General features: G+C 27.8%; 3 protein-coding genes across 3 annotated transcripts; 2 read left to right on the top strand and 1 right to left on the bottom strand.

The window, feature by feature from the left end:
* The first annotated feature begins 2,639 nt into the window (after positions 1–2,639).
* Positions 2,640–10,670, top strand: LOC113554046. The gene is made up of 6 exons (XM_026957717.1): positions 2,640–3,066; positions 7,591–7,755; positions 7,878–7,976; positions 9,298–9,419; positions 10,254–10,430; positions 10,495–10,670. The coding sequence occupies exons 1-6, from the start codon at positions 3,021–3,023 to the stop codon at positions 10,579–10,581; spliced, it is 696 nt and encodes a 231-aa protein (XP_026813518.1). The 5' UTR covers positions 2,640–3,020; the 3' UTR covers positions 10,582–10,670.
* A 227-nt stretch (positions 10,671–10,897) lies between these two features.
* Positions 10,898–16,629, top strand: LOC113554057 (dynein regulatory complex subunit 4-like). The gene is made up of 9 exons (XM_026957732.1): positions 10,898–11,127; positions 11,207–11,442; positions 11,520–11,637; positions 11,701–11,844; positions 11,935–12,195; positions 12,291–12,458; positions 14,467–14,553; positions 14,643–14,852; positions 15,900–16,629. The coding sequence occupies exons 1-9, from the start codon at positions 11,125–11,127 to the stop codon at positions 16,089–16,091; spliced, it is 1,419 nt and encodes a 472-aa protein (XP_026813533.1). The 5' UTR covers positions 10,898–11,124; the 3' UTR covers positions 16,092–16,629.
* Positions 15,494–19,164, bottom strand: LOC113554059. Its single transcript, XM_026957733.1, has 3 exons — positions 17,698–19,164; positions 15,893–16,053; positions 15,494–15,694 (listed from the first exon to the last, which is right to left on the bottom strand). The coding sequence occupies exon 1, from the start codon at positions 18,979–18,981 to the stop codon at positions 17,698–17,700; it is 1,284 nt and encodes a 427-aa protein (XP_026813534.1). The 5' UTR covers positions 18,982–19,164; the 3' UTR covers positions 15,494–15,694; positions 15,893–16,053.
* Between the last annotated feature and the right edge of the window lie 451 nt (positions 19,165–19,615).

The raw sequence follows: 19,615 nt of genomic DNA, 5'->3' as shown, positions 1-19,615 counted from the left end.
CTCACTTCATTAGAGGATAAAAGTCTTTTAATTCAAAAGTTACCTTTACCGCATTTGGTAGATAAATCTGAGTGCTGTAGTACAACTCAGGCCACCCAAAATAATAATCAAGGTTTTTGAAAACCTGAATATTCCCTCAGGTGCCATTCACTATATTAAATGATTGCCAATATGACACTGGTTAGAAAAATTATATTATATGTACGCCAATAAATGTGTAATTATAATATTATATATATAGTATAATTGCACAGCAGCAGCTAGGTTCTGCAACGTGGGTATAGTCATCGTGAGTGTGTGTTTGCACTCATGTAAAATAAAGTTAAGTTGTTGTATAGCTATAAACATAAAAAAAATTACCGAAACTCGTTTTTCGCTGCCGGCAAACGGATCTAATACAAAGGATTTCATACTATACTATTATAGGATCGGATCACGATTATTGAATGCGTATACCGAGTGGGTAGCCGAGTAGGTAACTATATATGTAGTATATATCATATCATATATTATGTAGGTATATATGTATATATACCTAAACATATCGTAATAGTTTTATATTACTTTATTAAAATACCTACGCGGCTGCTACGCGATTTAGTCGTTATATGTCAATATAATATTATTGTCTTTATATTAAGTTCCAACAGTCTTTGTGGGAATGTTTTAAGATAATCCTTTGACATTTGAGTATTGTAATATGTAAATTATGTATTATTTTTGCACCTATAGGCTATAGTCTATTATAAATTATAATATTGACGAGGGACTGCAATAACACTGTTTTATAGATATATAAGTGGTCTTATAATGCTATGGATTGAAATCGAATGTACCTACCACAAGTGGCGTAGCCAAGAGAAGAGCTAAAGGGGCTATAGCTCCCCCCATTGGCCGTATTTCCTATATTGTTTGGAAATATTTAAATTTAAATATGGAAATTATAATAAAATTTTTAATTATTTAGAATAGTCAATACGGCAATTCAACGTTAATAATATAATATGTTATCAGTATTTTTGTTTTTGATTTTCAATAACTTAAGTTAAAAATATTTAGCCCCCTCTCCCCATAAAAAAATCCTGGCTACGCCTCTACCTACCACAAATAAACATGAAAAAAAAATAAAATATTTTACTGTGTTTCATAAACCTTAATATTATAATTCAACGGCGATAAAAAAAATCCGAAACACCATGATTATTAGTATTTACGTTTATTTGTTCTGTCAGTGCATTTCGTTTTAATAATTCTCCATTGTCGTACATTGTATGTACCTATTTCAGTATATAGTTGTGGTTATACTTATATACAAATATATACTAAATACTTATTCGTATATAGCTAAGCATAGACACTCTCTTTGTGAACTCTCTGCAACACAACGAGGAAATATACTATCGCACGCGTCGACGTAGGCGTGCGCCGAAAAGAAGCGGTAAAAAATATATAGTTAGATACAATTTGTTTTGTAAAACGTTCAAACGTATACTACAATAATATAATGTGCTGCATCATTCGTACACACTCGTAAATATTATATTCTGGCGAGTTCACTATAATGCGTTCACGTGAGATTTTATTTATTTCTTTACTTGTGTTTACCACGCGAACATTTTTCATCGTAATTATGAACATGTGATAAAATATTTATAATAGAACAATATAATAACATACGGCATATGTTGAAACAGTGCACCTATTATGATCAATGGCTCGGTGACTGGAATATCGTTTAAGTTCCCATCTATATGATCTATGTATATAGGTGATTTGTGTCTTGTGACTGAAATTGCAGGTTAAAAGGAAACTGTTTAATTGTTTAGTGTTAAAACCTAAAATCGTAAGTAATATATATATATATATATATATATATATATATATTTTCACGCTGTATTGCCTTACATATAAAAGTACGTGCGTTGTATATTATAAAAATATAGATATTAAATACCAATAATATATCATGAGCCCATAACATAATACAATTATATAGAACTATATATATTCGTATACCATTAAGTGTTAATTGATAGCTTAATGTTATGATAAATACATACCTCATATGTAATATATTATTTAAATTATATTATATAATATTGATACATCGGTTTTAAATCTATACATACAAATCGATTGAACGGTGCGAACCTGCGACAATACCCATGACATATCTATGTTACACGTTTTAATCATTTTATATATTACATATTATGCATATAAAGACTGTCCAAAAACGGATAAGAAAAAATAAGAACAATAAAACATAGGTTCCGCACACTATTATATAGTATTATAAATTATAATAATATTATCATAATAGTAGTGTATACATAGTATATACCGCAGATAATCGATTGATTTGTAGACTCGACGTGCCGGCGGACGTATACGACGTGTATAATAAATATATAAACAATCGATCGAGAGATTGTGCGACGGCGGTCCGTCGTTTGTGCCGAATCCTATCGATTACTTCGGTCTGCGGATTTTCGGCCACAAACGGATTCCCATCGCAATGATAATAATAATAATAATAATAATAATAACAACAACAGTCGTTTCGTTGAGCGGCGCACCTGATAAATGTGGGCGGGTACCACACGACGGCATTCAGCCCGCGCGCGTATCCGACGAAAATCATTCCTTCGACGTTCGATCGTCGGCGAAGAACGACGATACCGCGTAAATATTGTCTGACAGTAATAATAATATATTTATAAATAGTTACGCGCCAATAACGTATTGTTATCCCGTCACGGATGTTTCTATTGGGACCGACGATGGTTTTTAACACCACAACTTATATACGTTCATTATATAAATACAATAAAATATAATAACTCACTGAGCTATGAAAAATCTTATTTTCTTTCAAAGAATCTTTTTTTGTTTCTCGACAGCGCTTGATGCTTGCTTTTCGTAGCTGCTAAATCCCATCATACGCGATATTATTGAATAGGCACAAGTGTTAAGACTGCGGCGCAACCGGCGGAAACGCGTGGTATGTAATATGATAAATGGAGAACGGATCTCATTCTACTTTCAAACTAAACATTATCTCCCGTGAGTATAGTAATATATTATTTATAATAGTGCCTAATAATTCCATAAAAAATTTACAATATGCCTAAAGCATATTTTTTATTGCTCAGAAACTAAAAAAAAATTAAATAACGTGTTTGCCTACAAAAATAAAAACAATCTTCTTAAAACTCTCCACAAAACAAACGATTTAATTTATCTTTTTCTATATTAAAACACGCATGATTGCCCGAACACAATAAACAATATTATTTAAATCGTGTCGCTGTGTTATTGTTAAGAGTTTTGTATACATCATACATCTTGTATGTATTACACTTTTATACGCTATACAATATACAATATATGCTTCAATGCTCATCATTCATCAAATACATAAAACAAAAAACTACATGTTATAAAATGACATAACAATTACAAAAAACTTTAAATATTGATAACATTATTATACCTATCTACCCATGTAAATAATTAAATAAATCGATAATTTTTATACTACAAATATACTTGGTCTAATAATTTTTCAATTAAATTATTTTAAATTTTGTGCAGTGTAAAAATCAGTTGAATTTAAAATTTAGAAATCACACGATAATTGCTTTATTAATATCTTTATTAAAATTTACAAATATTTCAATAAAAATCATAATATTACATTAATTCTTATTAGTTATTATATAGACTATAATATATAAGATTATATTATATGGTATTTACATTAAAATGAAAATTAGGTTTACGACTTTACATATTATTATATAGATATTAGGTAGTAGGTACTATACGCTTATATACTAAGTTACGCTTGAAAATACTAATTATTTTTACAATTTTGGTAGGTCGAATTCTTAAATGTTATGATCATAATTATCCGTTCGTATCTGATTGCAAAACGCACTGCCTCTAAGTCTACATAATAAATTATAAAGCGTGTTAAAAAATTGATCATTAATCAATGCATCTGGTTTCTCATTAGAAATTTAGAACTATATTTACAGTAGTCAAATACACTTAAGTCATGGGAAGTTTTCTGAGGAAAATTAACCGATATTTCATTTTAACCAGATTCAAGGTAATATAGTGATTTCAATCGTATTTATTATTCATTATTGTTAGTATTTCATAATGGTATCTATAACTTGTTACATAAATTTTATTCTAAGCAGTCAAACATTAAAATATTATTATTTGTTATAGGTATTCGTTGGTAATAACATATATGATATTTATTGTACATATAGCTGCATTAAGTGCATTAAATCGTTATTAATAATGTGTATATAATGTAACGTCACAGTTTAAATTATTCAAGTTTAAAAGTTCAAACATCAAATCATATATCTCTTGTGAATGTAACGTTTTTGATACATTTTAATAACGACATTATAGCTATTATCCACAATCGTCGTATAGTGTTGTACAAAAATGACCTATGTCTTATAACTAATACAACTTACCAATACAACTACTTGTATAGGTTTATATTTTATAAGCACAATATATACGTAGGTAATCTAATTTGAAACCGCGGCGTAGGTGTATCATTATTCATTTTTATACCACAGTGATTTATATGTTAGTATAAACGAACATAAAAACTCGCGGATAATAATTTAATATTTATATTATTTCATAGTTCATTATATTTTATATTATTTACAACGCTGTATTATATACAATTGATCTATGGCTTGCAGTCGCGTATATAATAGAGCTTTTCAATTATATATACTGATAAACGGCAAAGAGGTAATCTGAATCATTTTTTACGGCGTTCTTATATATACATATTATGCATAAGTAGGTATGCAATACATTATGTCGTACAAAAGGTAATTATTAAAACACAGGGTAGCTGACAAGGTATATTATGACAGCGACGTTAGGAAAACACTATGGCTATTATATTTTAGGTGCGTATAATACACCAATAAAACGTGTTAAATATTTACATCTGAGGTCATGTCGAAGGCCATGTGTTTTGAGGCAATACGCATATAGTTTCAAGTCAATGTGTAACGTGTATATAATAAATAATATACTATAGACACTGAGGAGTTCCGTTGGCAATAAAGACCCCATCATAGATACGTAGTAGTATACGCGACATACCTATTTTAATATCTGGCTGGGTCGTGTATTTACGGGCTGTTCGTGATCTGCTAGCCGACACGCAACTTAATGTGGCCGGAAGGGCACCTACCCTAATTACCGTTAGTGTGTTATATTTATTTATTTTATTTTTTTAGTGAAACGTAGTAGAAAACAATCGATGGTACTTATTTTACTGAAGAATGTGCATATAAAGTTGGAATTCAAATAATCCGGCTTCATGGCTTAATACATGTAAAGGCATTATACTTTCTATTATTTGCGCGCAACGTTTGCTATTCTAAATAATATATACATACATATTTTTCGATTAAGCTATTTAATAAATTTATTGTACAATTATAGAGCCTATATATACTCATCGCTACGATGAAATCGAGTATAGTGCGTAAGAAAAAAGTTCAATGTATTTATAAAAATGATAAGTGTTCATATTAGGTACATCAAATAGTACGCAAGTTAGAACGAAAGAACGAATAATTATCGATATATCAACAACAGTAATAATTTATCATAAATTAACTTTGTTGACTGTTAGTATAGTAACAGTATTATACTAGTATATTATATATAATTTATAATTTATAATAGCGATTACAGCATAAGGCTATTACTTACGTGATCTGTGTTACAAAACCTGAGTAACAAGTAATAATTTTTAGCTAACTTTGTTTATCTTTAATTATTGACTTAAAATTATATTTAAATAAATCAAAATAAAGTTAAATGCTCAAATATCGAATGTTTAACATTTCGACGCAGGATACTAGTATTATGGAGCATTATGATACATTGAAACAGAAATAATCAAATAAAATGACATATTCGAAAACGATTCAAAGCAGGATTCAATTTACTACACTTACTACTTAAATACTTTATTATAATATCTACGTTCGTATAGTTTTAACTTGTAAGTAAATAAAATAAATTAGATAATATATTTAAAATTATTTGTGCAAATATGATATAAGTATACTTACGTCAGAAACATTTAATAATCATATTCTTTTTAAATCTCAAGTATTATAAAATCAAAAATTATACAAAATATAAAAATAAATAGGTATTATAAATCTAGCATATAATTAAAAAGGGTGAGGGTAAAAATTAAAGAATGCTTTATTATAAAATCCTAAAATAGGTATATTTTCGTACTTATCAGTTATCATTAGCATAATGATAATAGTATAATACAATATAAAAATTATAAATATATGTAAAATCAATTATTCTAAAAATCTAATTAATATTTCTATTCAAATCATTGAGATTTTTTTCTGCGATGTATTAAATTCTTCACTTTTTCCCTTCTTTTTTTTTGTTTAAAAATAAATTATATTATTTTTATAATTTTTATATTAAGTATAGTATACGGACATTATAACAATTAATTTTTGGCAACTAACAAATTATATTATTAATACCAAAAAATAATATGCTACCATATCATGAGATGATCCTAACAACAATTTTACATAGATTAAATAATGATATATATACAATCCTATGTATTTCCATTTTGTTACAAAAAGTATTATCGAACATCGTTCATAAGAAGGAATAGCAAAATTATAAATAATAAATTAAATAACTAGTAAAAGTAAATATACTTCAAATGTGTTGCACAATGTTTATTGATTTAATAAATATATAATAATTATTAATTGGGTCACTAAATATATTTATTAATAAAAATTAAAAGGTGTTTCACAAAACTAATTAATTAATTTTATTGGTACAGTAAATTTATTATTTGATACCACGCACTATTAACAATAATTGAAACAGAACAAATTTCAAGTCAATAAATGCTTAATTTTTATTAGTTCAATTAATTTATTCTATACAGTAATAAGGAGTATAATATTATATATAAAAAAAATAATAAAATGTATTAGTTTATTACTTATATTGGCTATATTGATATATTTTTAAATATATAAAGCTATGATTATAAATCAAAATCGGAAATAACATTATAAAATAAAAATACAAAAATTGTAAAAGACTATTGTGGTATTAACTATTTGTACTATACCATTGGTTTCCAACTAATAAGCTTAACTTTTGAATTTCGATAATAATATAACTAAACTAAATGTAAACTTATCAATCTAACTAATTATATTTAAGGTATGGAGGACAGCTATTTTAGAATTATTACAATTCACTGTTAAAAAAAAAAAAAACAGTACATTTTTAATTACCTCTTGATGATGTTTTTTTTTCTATTTGATACCAGTATTTTAAAAATTCATTGAAAGTTATTTTTTTTTAATTATTATTGCCACTAACTTTAATTTTAAACGGAATGACTATCTTTTTCTAATAATAATGTATCTATTTTTAATTTATTATTTTTAGTTTCGTATAATATGAAGAAATCTGTACTTACTATTTAGTAATATTTTGTTTGGTTGCATATTATAGAATCAAAAAATCAAAACTGCCGAAGACCATTGACTCTGTTTTCATTTATTACGGCTACGGCTAGAGATGGTTCCCAAGTTACGGAAAAACGTCTAAAAGACGTTTCTAAAGTATTAAAAGATAGTTTGATAAAAGGGACTACCTTGAAATGCAAGGAAAAAAATGGTTAGTATATTATAATATAGTATATACTATCGTAATAGTATATATTAATATATAACTACTAATAAACAAAATGTTTTCGATATTATACACGTTTTACATCAAACATTTTATTTTATTTTCAGTTGTCTATCCCATCATTCACTTTACCGAGGATCGAAATTCGTTGATGTCGGTGCTTCAAGATCAGAACGAAGTAAATGAGCATTTCAAATTACATCAAGGTAAACATTTATTATAAAAATTAACACCAGCATAATATGAAATAAAACCAAATACATAAATTATGTCACCTAGATATACATATATAATAGTATAATATAATTAAAGGAAATAAGTGTATACGTTAGAAACTAAATTAACCACATAAAATTGGTTTAAGTGATTTGTTATTAATAAAATATACATTTGTGGGTAGGTACCTGTCCACCAATCGATTAACATAAACGATGTTAGTATATATACATTTCTAATTCTATTAGTTTAATAGCTACCAACTTAATTAAACTGGTTTATTAGTGCATTATATGTATGAAATATTAATATTTTGTTTACGCAATAAACTATATTAAAGTGCCATTCATAGTAGTACATATGTTCTAAATATATATATTAATAGATGTTTATAATTTTTATATTAAAAACAAACATATTTTAAAGAAATTGAATTCAACTACTACAATATATTTCGCATAAAGTTGTAATATGGTAAAAAAATAATTGATTCAAATGAACATCAAAGTTTCAAAATCTACCGTTATCATAAATTATTAAACATATTTAACTGTAAAATTAAAAGAGAATAAGTAAAAATTTCTACTCTCAGAAAACCAAATTCGTATCATTTCTAAATTGATTTTCCAAAATTCACAACAAATGTAAGATAAGGTTAAAAAAAATCAAATAGTTTGATAAATAAAACTATGAAAAACAGATTCTTCTACTAGAAATTTGATATGAAAATAACAAAATTTATATTTTATTTTAAACCATGTTATTACATTATATTGTTATACCTATAAGTATGACCATATATCTATAATATAATATTATTGTAACGAAGATTACTTACGTGTTGAACTTTGATTCGTTTTGTATCGTCAATTACATTTAATAAATATATATGATACTTTTATATCCTATCGATTTTGACTAACGTATTGTTGAATATATATAGTTTATTTTGACTTAACAAGCATATTAACATATTTTTAAATCTCGGCTATAAATTAACGTATTTAATGCCTATTCACACATTCTCACGGTTTTATAATTTTTATTTCATGTACCGTTTTTTACGATAAAAAAAATGTAAATATCTTAAAGCAAGTCAATTATACATCTTGCATATATTTTTTTTTATTACTCAAAATGAATACCCGTGACTATAACCTTATCTTAGAAGAGTTGTTTTTACATCAATGATTTTTACACAAAATATATATTTAGTAAAAATATCACTGCAGCATTCTTTCGGTGGATGCAAATTTCAATGAATTAAAGCTAGTAATTAATATAACATTTATAATTATATATTTATTGAAGGTGTTTATCGAGAAATCAAAAGTATCGAATGTGGGGATGGAAACGGACCATTCGTAACGACTTCAACCAGCATCTCTTACATAGTATCCGGATTCAAACTTCTCGACACCAGTTTAGTAGAGGTAAACATTGCAATGAATATCTATTTTGTATTTAACAGTAAGTAGATTGTACGTAGATAGCTGTTGTAATAATGAAATATATATAAAAACTGGACAATGACTATCCGAACACTTTTTAATTGCGTACATCCATCATGCGTGTTTACATGCATTAACGCTTAAATTACTTAGATGATTTGTTTGAATATCAATGCCAAATTGTATACAAAATACGTCTGGATTATTACAGTCATTCAATACACATTACAGTAGTCATTAAAATAATATTATAATTTTTTTTAAACAGGTGCATGGTCTTTAAATATTATGAACGTTGTACAATAACATTATAGTGATACAGTATGCGGTTTTGTTGTAGCGTTATATAAATATAAAAATTTGATTTAATATATTTTTATTTGATGACAAGGGTGCTATTTGAGGGAAAGGGGACTTCCGGACTTTCCTCCAACACTTTTTTGTTGTATACGTAATTATTTAATTATTATAGCATTATAAATTTTTATAAAATATAAATTTAAGCATAAATATTTTAATGATGTTCCCTATATCTTACGGTGTTATATACAAAAATTTTATTGAAAAGCGAAAACGTTTTTATAATATTTTATATTATACGGTGATTATTTAGCAATTAATAATTTTATAATTTGTTATGTTGTAGGATTAAGTTGATTGAAGATACTTTTATTAGATTATATGCAATATTTTACGATTTATATTTGATAATAATATACCTCGTTTATATAAATATAATATAGGAATTTCTTTTAAATCAAATTTTACATTAATACAATAATTTTACAGTGCATTATGATTGTTTCGCATGTTTAGGTAATGATTGAATCTTGGAAGGACTGGACAGGTGCTAGGCATATATATCTCCACATTCCGTACGACCTAGGTCTCCAGAGGATCTCGCTTTTGAAAAAGGTGGCTCCGAGTTCTTTGAACTCATTTACATATGTAGTACTCGCTGAGTGTTTGAATGTTAACACAGAAGAAAAAAAAGTAAATTATAATTCAGTTAAAAAAGTGTAAAAATATACATAAATTTTTTTTTTTTAATTTTCAGATGTTACTGTTGGATTTTGTTCAAAGGATGAGAATAGAAAAATTTCTATCTGGTTACCTATCTGTTTATGAGCTTCGTAATACTTAATTAACGCCAATATTATATAATATTACAGCAAAAGTATACAAAACACTTAAATGAAACTCGCATGACGTATAACTTATTAGTATTAATTATTGTTTTAACTTAAGTTAATGTTATTTTTGATGTTTTTTGAAATGTTTGTTGATTTTTAATATTTTTTTTTTTTTATAACTTGTAGTATAAGTATTAATTTTATTTACTTGTAACAATAAGTACTAAACAAATAAACTGATATTTAGAAACTATAGTTTAATAATTTATTTATATAGATATGTTTATAAAATTATGTATAATATATTATATTATTGTGAATGCTAAATAACTATGAGGAACACATACATATAATGTTTTTACTGCTGTTTATTGTTGTCATAGTAACGTATTACAAAGATCTAACGATAAAACGTATTTTAATCTTATAGTAGCCAAGGGGCCTATTTTTGAATGAACGAAATTTCAATATATTATACAGGATTTGTAAACGAATCTTGTTGGTTCGTTTGTTAAATTAATACGTGTTGATTAAGTTAAATTTTTTTCTTGAAAATGGTAAGTACATAACTATTTTCTTTTAAATGCGTGTTCATTCTTATTGAACTGTGTTTATTTTTAATATATTAATTTTAAGGCACCAAAAAAAAAATCAAAAGGAAGCAAAGGCGGACGTACGAGTGCCGGGATCGTAGATGGTGTTTCTATGGCTGAAATGTCTAGAGAACAGCTTGAAGGGTTTGCGGCTAGAATGAAGAAAGAGTTAGAACGTGAAAGAGAAGAAAGAAATTTCTTTCAACTTGAAAGAGATAAAGTATTAACGTTTTGGGAAATCACGAGACATGAGTTGGAAGAAAACAGAGCGTCATTGAGGCAAGTCAAAAATTCAAAATTTATTAATAGTTATAATATTAAAACATAATCGGCCAATTATATTTTGCTTAAAATAGAAACAAAGACAGAGAAATTGAAGATATAGAGGAAAAACATCAAGACGAAATTAAAGTTTATAAACAAAAATTGAAACTTTTAATGTACGAACAGCATGTGCATCTGTCAGAAGTACAAGTGGGTTGTTTTTGTATTATCTTATTTCACTTTTATAATCTATACTAAGATTGTAGTAAATAGGCTGAAAATATGGTTTCGTTGAAAATTGCAAATGATGAACATGTAAACGAAGAAGAAGAATTAATTAAAGAAAACGATGCTCTCAAACAAGAAATCGTTGAGATAAATTTACGGCATATAGAGGAAATAAATAATATTCGATTGGTATAATAATAATATGTTAACCATCTACTTAAACTATTACCCATTGTCATAAAAAAAATGTGTTGTTTTCGTTGAATAATATGTATATAGGAACATGCCAGAGTTATGCGTGAACTGAAAGACAGATTTATATCTGACTGTCAAGTGATCGAAGGAAAATATCAGAAACGTATGGAAGATTTGAGGAATCGAATGGATTTGAAGAACAAAGTGGAAGTGGCTGAGACTGAGGCTAGAAAGAATAAGCGCATAGCGGAAATCATAGAAGACCATAACAACGCATTCAACAACTTGAAAGAACATTACAATGATATCACAGTCAATAATTTGACATTAATCGGCAGTTTGAAGGTTTAATAGATTCATAAAACTATATAATATATTTTATTATTAGTAATATCATATTAATAAAAAGATAAAAAATAATTACGACTTTGAACTTACAGGAAAAGCTATTGGAATTAAAAGAAGACCAACAGAGAGCGGAAATGGACCTGAAAGAAGTAACAAAAGAAAACGAATCGTTAAAAGGACCGTTAAAAGAAGCACAAATTAATGTTGAAGAATTGACGCAAAAAATGTCTAATTACTTAAAAGATAAACAACGATTAATGGTAAGTTTATCTTTATAGTGGTTTTAACTGTGTATCTTTTGATTTAGATAAATTGTTAATATTAAATACAGTATATTCTCGTTATGTCGAAACTCAAGTGAATCAGGAAAAAGTTCGAGATATCGAGTTTTATTAAAATTCTTAAAAAAAAATTGAAAAATTAGTAAATAATTTGAATGCTTAAAATTCATAATTTGAAAACTTAAATTACTAATTATACTACTTGCATATCAATAAACTAAATTAATGAATAAATAATTATGTTTTAAAAATTTGTCATTACAGTTTAATATTATTTTTGTTTTTTTAAGAATGTAAAAATTAATAATATCCTAAGGACATTTAATTTACGCCTATTTCCTATTTCATTATATTGTATGCACTGCTTAATTTTTTATTCTTACTGTAATAAAAATATTATTTGTGAAAAACGATTAATTTTATTTCGCTTTTAAGTGTAGTATTATGGTAGTTTTAAGGGGATTTCAATGTAGTTCGAGTTAACGAAAAATTCGACATATCTAGGACCTAGCGACTTTCAACATTATAAGAATTTACTGTATAAAAGTATACTAATTTCCCAAATACTCATATTATACATAACTAATCACTATATTTTATTAAATTGCATTGTGCATATTATGTGCAGCAGTAATCTTACAAAAGTGCTTTATTACAATATTATTTACCTATTTTATCTTTATTGTGATAGTTATTGTAGTAAAATGTAATAAATATTTGGACAATATAGTATTATAGATAGCTCTATTTTTTTTAAATAATTAAAAACTATACACAAGCTTATGACGCCTTATGTTTATGTCTATGTGCAATATATACTTTTGGTGATAAAAAAATTATATTTTAGTAGCAGAATAAAATATGAGTAAGCAGTTAGTTCTACCACTGTGACTAATGCACTAATGATCATTGATCTAATAATCTATTATCTATTTATCTAAATACATATATTAGATACCTACTCCATATTATAATACGATATCTATGACTAAAACCAAATTAAAATATATGTATTCTATCATTGGTTTTAAATAATAATTATAAATTATAACCAATGATTTAAGTAAATTACCTGTTTTATTATTAAATTAATGAAAAGTTATTCTCGATGTATTGTTATTCTATATTTCTATATTTATAATTTATAAATGTATGTATATGTATATATGTGTGTGTGAGTCGAACAACGGATTGGTTTATTCTTAACTATAATGCATAATATCAAAGAAGAGTGTTTTCAAAAAAAAGTTAATAAGAATCATAGTACATTAATATGATTGCACACGAATAATTGTGTTTCGAATTATTATTAACTTATAAGTTATAAGTATATAAAAAACACACACATCATAAGTGCAAACAGTCGAAAAATCTTGAAGGCTCTATTAATTAACCATAATAAGGAGAATCAAAAAAGTATACATAGGTACAAGATACTTATCTACATGTAGTAAAATATTACATGATGGAGTCATATTATTCTCTAACATTTTTTATGGAAAAATAATAATTTATGTAATCTATCAAAAATACTGTTGCAATTATACAAATTCAAAATTTTAAATATTTTTGTTTTATCAACAAATGTTATTGTGTTTATTTAGTCGGTACTTACTCTTGGTATAGCGATTTTATTTGGGTGGGGAATTTGTTCTGTTAAACATAATAATGAATGCCGATTAATATGATTGATAGTAGATTATAGGTACCTATAATTAATATATATTATACAAAAAAATATATAATCTATTATGTTCCAATGTTTTCATAATTACCTCTTCAGAACTCTTTTTTTAAACTATACTCATATTATTATAAATTATAATTAATTGATCATTATACTCACCTACGATACACTTTAAATTTTTAATATTTTAAATATTAAACATTTAAACCATGGTATATAGCTATAATTTTATACTAGAAAAAAATTACTTCAATTGTAAAACAACAATTAATTTTTGTCTATGTCATACTATTGCTGTAGGTTCTTACTAAACGGTTGAAACATTCAAATGATAAGTACAAGGACCTCCAGGTGAATTACGACGAGCTGAAAATGATCTCGGAGAAAGTAAGTAGATTACTGATTTCAAGATACTAATAATCAGCTAGATGTTTAAGACCTAAATTTATAATTATGAAATATTTGACAACGTTTAGATGCAAATCGATTTAGATAATGTGAAGGACGAATACTCGGACAAATTGATGAATTTGCAGATGGAACACGGGAAAAAGCTGTTGGCGATCGAACGTAGGCTAAAACGATCCGGAGAAACAGTCGAGGAAAAAGAGGCGCAGATAGCGCGTTTAACTGGAGCTACGTCTGCGGACACTTCGATCGCGATGGCAATGAATGCAAAAACCGAAGTAAATCCGCCTGTATTTGTATATATAAAATTACGTTATGCAATTTGCACAGGTCAGTGGTAATAAAAGATTGCAGACCTAACTACCTAAGTAGTAAGTACTCTCGCGTGACGAAATCCACATTGAGTATGTGTACATAACATTTCATGTCAGATATACAATAATGAATATTATTACTAAATAATGGTATCTATACATTTTAAAAATGATGATATATTTTATTGGGTAGATTTTATCTTAACAACAATAAAAATGCAAATATAGATTAAACATTTAAAAAAACATCCAAATACAAACAGATTTAGATCGGTGGATTTTAAAAATAGTGTTTCTTTTGAAAAATGCTACAAAAACAAATGCTAGCAGTCACATAATCGTAAAACTTGATAACTGTGAATTTTAATACTCAAAATTCACATTTTTCTTTGCAGATAATAACTCATAAGCATATAAGGTCATAAACTCATAAAGCTATTTAAATGAAATATAAAAAGGTTGAATTAATCAGGTATCTAGGTATTTAAGTTTAGGTAGTGCAGAAGATTAATTATTAATAATCCTTCAATAAAGCTAATCGTACGTCTTCGCTATAAATTATAATACTAGAAACAAATTATATTAGTAGGTATACACAGATACACTGAAGGTTCAATTATTTTTATTTAATTAAATGACCTACCTCTCTCACCAGGACATAATATATTTGTACACACTTCAAACAATATTAACTTAACATTAAGCATACTGTACAATTTAGGTATTGATGTATAATTTTATTCTTGCCCCGAATATTGAAATAAAATAGTTTCGCGCGTTCCAACTGCTCATCGTCGTCAAACGTACTAAAACAGTTTACAAGATTTGTCCATGTATTTTAATTTAAAAACTATCATATTGTATGTTATCTCTTATAAATGGCTGAACCGCATTCAGAAAAAAATATTTGTATACGTTTTTTAATTAGATACATATCATAAAAATATGTACAAATCGATTCGTTAGAACTTATTTATTAAAACTATTAAATAACATGTTCTTACTTTTCAGGCTTTACTTGATAAGAAAAACCGATTGATCGAACAAATATGGAACGACCTGGTGGCTGTAACGCAGAAGTACAACGAACTGTGTAAACATTTCAAAAGCACACTTCGACATCACGGGATACAAGGCTACGACGACGGTATTTTCGAATTGGTACCTGCCAACGACAAACACGAATATTTTGAAAACCTCTGACAGTCATTGGCTACTGCAAAATGATTAAACTATACATATTTAATTATAATTTATTATTATATTATGACGAATAACGATGCATATGTGGTCATTTTATTTTAAACAATTTTCACATAATAATATTATGTACCTATTGAGTACACATATACCTTATTCTATTATCGTGTAGGAACTAATATATATATTATTTTACCTACTAAGCACTAGATCTTGTGTAGAAACTTACATTCGCTCTTTTTAGTGGTTATAATAAGTATAGTATAATACACCTATTGGCTATTACATAAAAATATAATCTATTCATATCTGTGTACATATTTAAGGCCTTGAAATAAGAAGTACCTTTTGAATTTCCAATACTACATATTATTACCTATACAATAATGAATATTCATCACAAACAAATAGTATATCAATTGAGATGTCTCCCCAGATTTTTAATTATTGACAAATTGAACGATATATGGCAAAATTATAATACCAGTAGCAGCAGTAACTATAATTATATTATAAGACTACGCAAACTATCAACTAAGATTTTAAAGGGGCTTCAATAGGCAATTTATAGACATTTAATGTAACTTTTTTTGAAAAATTTAATTTTGATTTTAAAATTTAAAATATGTTAAAAATATTTTAAGAGTATAATTTTGAATGGAATTATAACATGTTTACAAAAATGTATAAAAGAACCATGTATTTAATGTTGTCATGTTGATGTGTAAATTACCTAGTTTATGTTGATAGATAGAGATAGCCTTAATAGCTTAATTTCATAAATGCAATTGAACGTATTACATATTTTCTATGGAATTCTTAACTCTGCCGGACTAAATACCATGTAAGAAACATTTCAATGTGTAACATCCTGGGTAAGCATATATGTCTGTACATTATCATACTATTCATATTTATGAGTTTATTATATTTTAATAGGCAATGCCCAATTACAAGTTTGAACATGAATAAGTTCAACAATTATACAGTTAACTAGTTAAGAGTGTAACAAAAAATAAATATATCACAGCTAATAAAATAATAAAATAATAAATATAAATATAAATAATGTAACAATAATCATCAATATATTTATAATATATAATAATTGTAGTATAAATATAAATGTTTAAGTATAGTAGAATGTAGGTACATAAATATTATATTTCTATAATATACTATACAATAAACATAACGTAAAAAGACATGATATATTAGGTAATGTGACTGTAGTGTACATTAAAAAAAAATTTTTTTTAATGTAACTATAACATATTACACTAATTTATTTATACTTTTATAGAAAAAATAAATCTTAAACACAATATACTTATCAAATTTTAAAAATGATTACATAGAGTAATTGTTACGCTTCTCTCATGAATAATTCAATAATACCATTATACTTCAAAAATATCATTATTTAGTTATAAGTGCATCAATGTTTAAACATTTATAAATTGTTAATATATTGTAATAGGATAATACCTGTACCTATATCCTAAGAATAGGTATGCAATAACCATACAAAAGTGAACATTCAAAAAAAAAAAAATAATAGGTATGTGATTGTTTGTTTGAAATGTTTGAATAAAACATTACTAGTTACCTATAGAATACCAGACCATAGGTCATCAAGCACAGACTTTTTTTTTGGTAGTTCGTGTTTGTCATGTTGATTTATTGATGGCTGCAGCTGAGGCGATGGTGAAACAGTCAATGACTGTTGTAACCATGTTGGTGAACTGCTAGGTGAATCTATTTGAGTGTCCGCTAAGTATCGAGGATCGATTGGTATGTTCTCTGGTGAAGTAGGTATTGGGACAATAGGGAAAACTGGTACTGAAGACTCTGGTATTGAAGTGGACATAAGGGTCTCCTCAGTATCTAAAACTACATTACCAGAAATATTGACACGATTTAATCCATCCACTTCCATAGGACTAGGCTGCTGGATTTCACCATTGATAAGTTGTACACCGACGTTCTCGTCTTCGGACGAGGAAGGACACCATTTTATGTTCTGACTACTAATGGTCGATCGTCTAATCTTACATATCGACCTGGGTTGACTACGACACGTACCACGTCCCCGCCTTCTTCGACCTATCACTTCATCTTGATCACTGGCGGCGACCATTGGTTGTAGCACATTACACTCCAACTTCAGGTCAGCCAGCTTCTGTTGCAGATCGGTTATCTTATGCTTTTTCGTGTTCAACACCTCCACGAACTGAGCCATTAGCCGCTGGTCGTCTAACTGTCGGCTGTCAACCATTGACCGCAATTCGTTCAGCAGTCGGCGGTTGTCTTCCGAAAGGCGTCGCTCACAGTCCGCGGCTGCCAGATCGGACAGTTCTCGTTGCTTCCGTTCAGCAGAGAGTAAACGAATCAGCGGTGTGATGAACGAAGTGCACGTCACTGACATCGTAGACGTTACCTCTCTCATCTGAACCGTGCCAAGCGTCGCCAAGCCAAACGGACGAACTTTAATCTTCCACGCCAACGTGAGCAGTTGGTCGTTATCGCCGTCTTCCCGTCGCAAATGGTATTCGTACTCCGCCGACGGTTTGTCACCACTACTGCACACTAATGCGGCTCGAGCGTCCCGTAACCAAATACGAACGATTGTTGATTCGTCGTCGTCGTGTTGGACCCCCGAATTTAGGGTCTGATCTGCTGCTTTGTCGCCCATTACGAATCCCGTGTACACTACATAATCATCGGACGACAAGTTCACGATCGCAGTTACTTGCAACGCCATCCGTGCCTGATGGTCAACCGCCTCGTCGCAAAACGCCACTTTCAAGTGTACCGTCACAGTAGGCGAGTCGGTTAACGACCATTGACACTTTAACGTCGAGAATTCGTAACTAGGTTCGTCAGCTTCCATCGCCACAAGACAATTTTAAATTTCCCAGAAATTCGAGGTGCCTACGTTTTTAATATTGTAACACGATTTACGATAAATTCATATTATATAGATTTATGATTTAACTCTTGAATTTGTGTATAATTGCGGGCTGACTGTGTATACGTCGAGTCGTGCTACAGTATCTATAGACGTGGTGTGTTGCTGTAGTTAACACTGATAACAGTTTTTAATGTTTTGATAACGTTTGCTTATATTTACTTGTTATCAGTACCATGACCTTTAGGAAACACGGTTGTAGATAGTACTATCTTAGTCTGTGGGAACGGTGCATTATTTCTGATGGCATCAACTGAGTAGGTCAGCCGTTCTCAAACATTTTTAGTCATGGAGTCTTTTTTTAAGCAGTTGTTTTACCTGGAGTCCCAAGAAATATTTAATGACTAATGTTAAGTTATGTTAAGTTGTATTTACCTTCATATGTAGTTAATGTACGAAATGTATACGGAAGTAAGAAAAATAAAATATTTATTAATAAAGGAAACAATAACTGAGAAAGTATTAAAAAAATGAGAGAAAATATTATTCATTATTCATAATTATTATTATCATTACAACTTAACGTCATTACATGTACACTAATTGTACCTACATG

Source organism: Rhopalosiphum maidis, chromosome 2 (assembly GCF_003676215.2).
Source record: "Rhopalosiphum maidis isolate BTI-1 chromosome 2, ASM367621v3, whole genome shotgun sequence".
Taxonomy (NCBI): domain Eukaryota; kingdom Metazoa; phylum Arthropoda; class Insecta; order Hemiptera; family Aphididae; genus Rhopalosiphum; species Rhopalosiphum maidis.
Note: the sequence above shows the minus strand (reverse complement) of the source record. Positions and strands in the feature narration are given on the sequence as shown.